The 8106-nt window shown below is 37.2% G+C and overlaps 1 protein-coding gene across 1 annotated transcript; it reads left to right on the top strand.

The window, feature by feature from the left end:
- The first annotated feature begins 6484 nt into the window (after positions 1 to 6484).
- On the top strand, positions 6485 to 7733 carry LOC117421001 (uncharacterized). Its single transcript, XM_059011859.1, has 3 exons — positions 6485 to 6773; positions 6966 to 7243; positions 7435 to 7733. The coding sequence occupies exons 1-3, from the start codon at positions 6628 to 6630 to the stop codon at positions 7731 to 7733; spliced, it is 723 nt and encodes a 240-aa protein (XP_058867842.1). The 5' UTR covers positions 6485 to 6627.
- The last annotated feature ends 373 nt before the right edge of the window (positions 7734 to 8106 follow it).

The raw sequence follows: 8106 nt of genomic DNA, 5'->3' as shown, positions 1-8106 counted from the left end.
TATGCATGGGTACTAAAAGAAACCAGCATAAACAGTGGTACCATGGAAACGGTTTTGAGAGTTAGTTCAGTTGCTCTGCAAACAAGCTAACCTGTGAGAGAAGCACAGTCAAGGCTGTAACACTGTTTGTAAACAAGGCGTCCGTTGAAGCAGTAAAATTGTGGGCATCTAATAGTCTGTTCTGAGACATAGCCTTGTAGTATATATGTTCTTATTATTATATGCCTTTACTGTTCTTTTTCATGTTTTTAAACACTAACATACTTACAAATATGCTTGTGTGTGTTCACTGTGTTTTTATTATTGTAAAGATTAAAATGTTTGCTCAGGTTAATTATTAGTTATGGGACCTGTTGGAATGTTCATGCAATATTCTATTTCTTTGATTGGAATGAAAATCAGAGTTTAGGAAAGTTTGAGGAAGTGAAACAATAATGAAATGGCTGAAATTAACTCTCTAGTTGCTGACTTAGTTGAGCAACATAGGTTCTGCTCCACAAATAGCCTGTATCTTTTGGCACATCAGACAGTGTATTTATGTCTGAACTAGGTGACTAGGGTTCAATCCTCAGACACTGCCTTTCATGTTCTGTTAATGACAGTGACATATTATCCCATTGGTTCATTTCAAAAGACGCCAGGTGAACACCATTCTTTACATACGCTACATTTTTAGCGGCCACTAAAATCAGACGTTACGGCTGATAAACACGATTTACAGCGGCATTATGGGGGATTTGCACCTTCCTTACATCTACCCCTAAATGTCTGGAGAACCTCAAATCCAAATGTGAAGAAGTTTAGTAAGGATATTCTTCAGTGATTGTATTATAATTTAGGTATATAAGAAGGTGCCTGTACATACAGGTGTCACCCTCACTCTACCTAGTTACATTAGAGTCATGCACATGTTCAGTGGAGTTTTGTCCCAGGCATAATTGTATACTTTGCATCCATGTTAAAAGTGGGTGTTTATTAGAACTGAGCAAGTTATTTCTTTCCTTATATTAATCTTAAGTGTTCAATGACAATTGTTATTTCTTTTTGATTGCTTTGCCTTTTTTACTAAATGTTGTTGTCATTTCACAGAACTGGAGACCTGTTGTTTTTTTTCTGGTTTAAGTTTAAAGTGCTGCTGGGCACAAGCGGCTTAACCTTAAAAAAAACAAAACAAACAGTATTGCTTTGTCTTGTGGAATAATGTTGTTTCTACCAGCTTTCCTGATACTGCAGACACTATTTCTCCCGTCCTTGAGTTAAGAATATGCCTAACATTAGGATGGATGTATATATAGATTCACCATTGTTTAGGTAATTAAAATCAGCTATTTAATCTTGCTAAATTTTGTCTGACTGTTTAGATCAATTAAGTATCTATCATATTTTAGTGTTATCTACCTTTTTAGTCTTAGTGTAAATATGGATAGTTTTAGTTATTTGCTGGTATTGAAAATCAATACATAATTTTCTATTATTGTATTTTCTTGGTTAAATTCTCATACTCCAAATAAATAAATCCGTCAGATCATCATTAACACAATTATTTTGAATTATAAAGGTTAATATTTCCGTATGATGGTATTGTTTGGCCATGTGTTCATAAATGGATTTAGTTCCACATGATGCTATTCTAGCTTCACAATCCCCTGGGGCTGAATCACATGAATATCACAATCTGCTGATTGAAATTCCTTCATTAGTAAGTCACTTCTTCAGTCACATGCATTCTTTATGTGGTGTCTGGTGCAGTTCTAATAACATTTGAGACTTTTTTTTTGTATTCTCAATCTCATTAAACACTTAATAGCTCTGAATTTAGAAATGCTAAAAAAAAATGTAATAAATGCAATGCCAACATTTTGTCTAGAAATGTTTCTCATTCTTTCAAATGTCTACAATTACTTATTTAGTAAAAAAAAAAGAAAAACATACACTTTAGTTCTTCATGTCTTATACAAATGTGTGGTAAATTAGTACTGTACTATAATTGAGCAGTTTCACATGTTTATTCTATGGCTTTACTAGTGGTGAATATGGTTTCCACCATGCTTTACTGTAAGTGCAGTATTTACTTGTTTGTGCTTTAACATGTATTGGATTAGAATTTACTGTCTCATTTATATTGTCACGAGTGACCCTAAAACCTGTCTTCCCTTGTACACAGTGCAAGCACGTTTTTTGAGTGAAAGGTGTATGCGGCAGAGATGTATGGCTCTTTGATAGAAACAGCTTAATTTATTTGAAGTCTTCCCACTGATGATGGGAATGAGAATGAGGTGGGAGCCTAGCTAACAAGATTTCAGTTTTTTGCAGGTATCAGGCTGTTAAAGACTGTCACACTGTGACACGCTGAATGGTGTGGTGCAGTAGAAAGTGAATATCCAGACTGAATTTTCCCAATGCCAAAAAGGTTTTACTAATTAACAAACAAAAAGATCATAAAATAAATCCACTTGGAATAATAATAATAATAATAATAATAATAATAATCCCCAGTACCAGCGTTGGTAATGGGGCAAAACTCAACAGCGTCCAGCTAAAACAAAAGTAAACAAAACACACTCCAATGACCACAGTCCTCCGTGCACGAAAATGTGCTCTTCTCTTCCAGGGTTTGTGGTGCATGCGCTGTGCTGTGAAGTGCTGTGCGATGAGGGACGTGCTCTGGGGTATGTGCTGGCTCGCTGGCTCGCTGGCTACAGCCTCCCGTCCTCCTGCTCCTCTGTTACCACAAAAACAAACACGTAATCACAAAAAACAAACATCGGCTCCGGCCGATCGCTTTTTAACTCAACGCAAGGGGAGGTTTTGACGTAGCTGCTTCCCCTTTGTACCCAGCAAACTCCTCCCTGCAGTCAACACGTCGCCGTGGGTTTTCCAATAGATGCCCAGATAGCATTCTGACGTTGGCCCAACGTAGGCTAAGGTTGGCAGGTCGCAGTGGGATTTCCAACGTTGGCCCAACATCGGCAAAAAGTTGGAAAAATGACGTCTTTTTGCCAACGTCGATACAACGTTGGCAAATAGTTGGCAGCCGACGGTTGGCAAACGGTGTTGATGGGTGGGCTGCTGACTCTATAGACAATTGCATGAAAAGAATCCCGGGAGTTCTCGAGCATACATTTTTATTATTTTATGTTTTGCTGCATCATTTTCACTTAAAAAATCCGAGTTTGGAGGATTGCTGCGTGTGCGAATTTAACGCTGTGTGTTTTTTGTGATTTATTTATTTATTTTTTTGTTATAGCGCAGTCATCAAGCTTGCATTGTAATGTAGTGCAAGTCACTGCTGTGCTTAATGCTCCATCCGGGTTCAAAGCACACGTTCAGTTTTTTTTCTTTTCACCTCTAAACAAAATATATTGACTATTCTGGACGAACGTGTGCTTACGCCAGATGCACAAGTGCAGTGTTTACGTATATAAACCGTTGCTGTTCAATTTATTTTCAAAATATAGTGCGGTGTATCCCTACGCGTGGGTCTGGGTTTCCCAGCTGGGACTACAGTTAGCAGGCTTCCCGCTCATTTGATTGCTAGCGAGTTTGAATGTATTTTTTTTTTTGTGTCCAGTCGTTGGCATTAGTGTTCATAGCCACATTCAAACAAGGTATTTATACATATTATTAGATAGGCTTATGATTTTTCTGTGAAGTTTAATGCATTTATGTAATTGGTTTGTATTTGTTGTTATGGCTGCAGTTGGTGAAATATATTCTGAGAGAACTCTCCGCCGTCAGGCAAAACAAAGGGCAGATGATTTAGTGAGTGCAATTTCGGAAGAACTAGTGAATACCGATGTAAATAAACAAAATAGACATGGTGATAGTGAAAGCCAAGTTCAAATTGCAGTGAATATCAATACTGGCAGTAGTCGTAGTAGTGCAGTGTGGAATTGTGAAGAGCATAATGAACAAAATACCAGTGATAGTGAAAGCCAAGACGTTGCGATGCAGTTTGAAATGAATGACGATCTTATTGTCAGTAATGACAGTGCTGATTTTGAAAGTGAAGATACGATGTCTGGATAAGATAGAGAGGATGAGAAGGCATGTAGCTTAAGGGGTGAACTGAAGGACTGGGCTGTTGGCAGTAACATCCCGATGTGTCACATTAACAGTTTGTTAGGCATTTTAAGACGATTCTTTCCCAGTCTGCCAAAAGATGCTCGTACTTTAATGGCTACTTCCACTTCATACAATTTGGAGACGGTTGCTGGGGGAACATATCATCATTTTGGTGTTGCACAGGGTATACTCTCTCAGCTGGCATCAAATATGGAGCTAGCTTCTAATAACTGTGTAACTCTGCAAATAAATATTGATGGCATTCCACTTTTTAAAAGTAGTAACGTTCAGTTTTGGCCTATACTTGGTCTTCTTGAGGAAGACAAAAACAAGAACCCATTTATCATTGGTTTGTTTGTGGGAAAATCTAAGCCAAAAGATGCAAACTCTTATTTAAAGTACTTTGTTGATGAAATGAAACACATTCAAAATGAGGGAATGTCATTTGATGGCAAACTTGTAAAAGTTACCATTTCAAATTTTGTGTGTGATGCGCCTGCAAGGGCTTTTGTGAAAAGTGTGAAGAACCACAATGGCTATAGTGGATGTGAGAAATGTGTACAAAATGGGGTTTGGGAAAGTAATCGAATGACTTTTCCTGAAGTAGGTGCTGCCCCCAGAACTGATGTCATGTTTGATGAGATGGTTGATGAAGACCACCATATGGGAGATTGTTCATTGAGGAAATTGAAAATTGGAATGGTATCACAGTTCCCCCTAGATTTTATGCATTTAGTTTGCTTAGGGGTAATGAGAAGGCTGTTGCTGTTGTGGATAAAAGGGCCCCTCCCCACTAGAACGGGAGGTCAGCACGTAAAACTCATCAGTGAATCCATAGTCAATTTCGTTTCTTTCTTGCCACGAGAGTTTGCCAGAAAAGGACGATCTCTTGCTGAAATTGATAGATGGAAAGCAACAGAGTTTCGGACTTTCCTTCTATACACTGGTCCAGTAGCACTCAAAGGAAAAATACCTGATGCTCTGTATTACCATTTTCATATGCTTCATGTCGGTATCACAATATTATGCAGTCCGTTATTGTGCACACAATACTGTGATTATGCAGAAGAGTTACTAGTTTTATTTGTTCAAGGGTTCGCATCTGTTTATGGCAATATAGTTGTATATAATATTCATGGACTAGTTCATTTGGCTAATGATGTTAGGAAATTTGGTCCATTACAGAACTTTTCAGCATTCCCATTTGAGAACTACCTTCAAATCATTAAAAGAATGATCAGAAAGCCAAAATACCCACTTCAACAAGTAATTCGTAGGTTGTCAGAAAAAAAATGTGCTGGGCAATCCAAGCAGTTGAAAAGAGGTTGCAAAAAGGAGCACTTCTCTGGGCCTTTACCTGCCAATATCCTCCCATGTTTCAGGCAGTTTAAGGAATTGCACATGGACACCTTTATGATTTCTGTTAACACAGGTGACAATGCCATTCTTGTTGACCAAAACATTTTTCTTGTAAAAAATATCATTGTTGTTGACGAAGTTACAAGCTTGGTTTGCCAAAAGTTTTCTGTAAAAGTCCCTTTCTTTCAATATCCTGTAGATTCTCTTAAGATAAATATAGCATTTGTTAAAGATCCACAACATTATATTGTTCATTTACCAGTGCCTGATATTTCTGCCAAAGTTGTTCTTTTGCCTTACAATGATGGGTTTGTGGCATTTCCATTAAATCATACCTTAGAGATAATGTAATAATTGGTGCACAATATCCTAATTTATTCAGTTTTAATTCCATTTCAGTTCTACTCCGTATGTACTGTAGATATTGATGATTTATCACTATGATCTGGTTCAGTCTTATTTAGCAAAATCAGCTTGGTTGTACTTTTTGTTGTTAGGACATTTACAGTAATATATTTCTGGTTTTTGGTGGCTTTTTCAAGTTTATTTCACTCCAATACCATGTTATTTTTTTAGAATAACAATGTATGCAGTGGTTTTGTTCAAGGAAACTGAGGAGGTGGAAGTTGTACCATCAGTTTGGTTGAATGTGGATAAACTTTTGTGCCTGTGGCCTTCTTATAAAAGTACTGTAAGAGTTCGAAAAGCAGTGGAGCTTCAGGAGACACCCACCGAGACATAGGACAAACACGAAGTACGGGTGCTTCATGAGACAGGTACTGTAACCATTATTTTATCTACCTATCTATGTACATTTTAAAAGATTATACACCACAAAGATTTTTTTATATGGGCCTTACAATGAAAGAATTATTTTTGCTAAAATTAGTGCCAAAGCTGTGTTTTAAATTAAGTAAATGTACAATTTGTTTACTTAACTCAGTAGTCATATTTTGTCCAGTATTTCTTATTTGTAATACATATTCAGGCAAAACTTGCTGCTTCATTGTGATTGGCTACAATGTAAAGCGAGAGTGAAAACATCTCTGGAGATCGGCAATGGAGCCTCAACAGAGATGCTATCGCTTCACTGCAGTGTGGACACCCCTATTGAGTTACAGGGGTCACACACGTTGCATATGTGTCAATCCAATTTTAGACTGTGTGTTTAATTTAACAAACAGATGTTATCACGCTTAATAAATGATTTGCTTCATTTTCATGCACGTAAGACATGTTCATTTTTGTTCTGTTATAGTGACATATGAGAAGGTGCGCAAGAAACTGAGAAGGGCAACCGAAACATCCGATCTGAACACCACAGATGATGAACAAACACGGAAGCGGAAGTAAGTGACAAATACTTCAATTGATCCATCCAGCTAAAAAAAATTAAAGTACAAAATATTAAACACAAAGAGAAAAATAAGGCATTAATTAACTAATCAATAAATCAATGTTATGCATAATGACCAATAATAAAACAGCTATTGTAGCATTTCACAGATGCCCATGAGTAACATGTTCCAATTTTCAAACAGACCCTCTACAAAGCTGTCATTTCTAGAAGATGAAGAAGATTTTTCCATAAGCAAGAATGTGAGATCATCACAAAGGATGCCACTCTTGCCAACTCCACCTTTGTTTCCAACAACAGTAGCATCACCCAGCAGCAGCAGCAGCAGCAGCAGCAGCAAGAACACCAGCAACAGTGAAGATGGAAATATCAGCAGTGATGACAGGAACTACAACAGCAACACCAGCAGCAATGACACTGGAACTGGGAACAGGGACAAGAGCAGCTATGTGCCTCTATCAGGTACATATTTAATTAAACGTTTAATTATTTTGCATCCCTACAATGAATCATGAAAAGGTTATAGTATTCTTACAAAAGTTATTTTCCTATGTGCACTTGTGTGCATTACATATAATGGTTCTCTTTTTAATGACCAACGGGGGTAGTTAAAGATAGAAGATTATATGTGCATTTTTTGTTCTATTAAATAGACAGGGATAGGATGATCTTCACCATTTTAGAAGAAATCAAGGGCCAGGGGAGACAAAACACCCTAATGCTTCAGGCACTTCTCAAGCGGCAGCCTCATATAGAGCAAGAGCATGGCAGCCTGCGCCTGGACGAATTCCGGTTTCCTCTTGACACCAAGGAGGACATTGACAGAGTGGAGAGGATGTTAATGGACCAGGCTACAGAAAAGGCACTGGTATGTGACCGTTGTACGATTGTTAACAAAGTCCTTTTCTTTTCAGATTATAATAACCAATACATTGTCATTAATAGTTTTTGAAAAAAAAAAATGCAATCAGATGCTAAAAGCTTCTGTCCTTATTGAATTATATCTTCAGCTTTTTCTCAGATTTTTATATAATTATTCCTGATAATTACTTCTGTACATATTGTTGCGTTTTTCTATGGTGTTCATTTATTATATCCATTTTAAAGGTGTAAAAAATCACTACAAGTTTCTTGTGTTTCACATGTAGTCGTTTGTTTGCTTTTTCCTATTTTGCAGCTTCATTTCTAATGATTTAGAAGTATGCTAATGTCTCAGTCTTTGGCACGTTCATTTTGCTTCAGAACTAGTGCATCAGTTTGGCACATGACTTCATTTCTGCTAATGCACTAACAGAACATTCCATATTGGGAGAAAAATGGGTGAA

The sequence above is a fragment of the Acipenser ruthenus genome, chromosome 1 (genome assembly GCF_902713425.1).
Source record: "Acipenser ruthenus chromosome 1, fAciRut3.2 maternal haplotype, whole genome shotgun sequence".
NCBI lineage: Eukaryota > Metazoa > Chordata > Actinopteri > Acipenseriformes > Acipenseridae > Acipenser > Acipenser ruthenus.
Note: the sequence above shows the minus strand (reverse complement) of the source record. Positions and strands in the feature narration are given on the sequence as shown.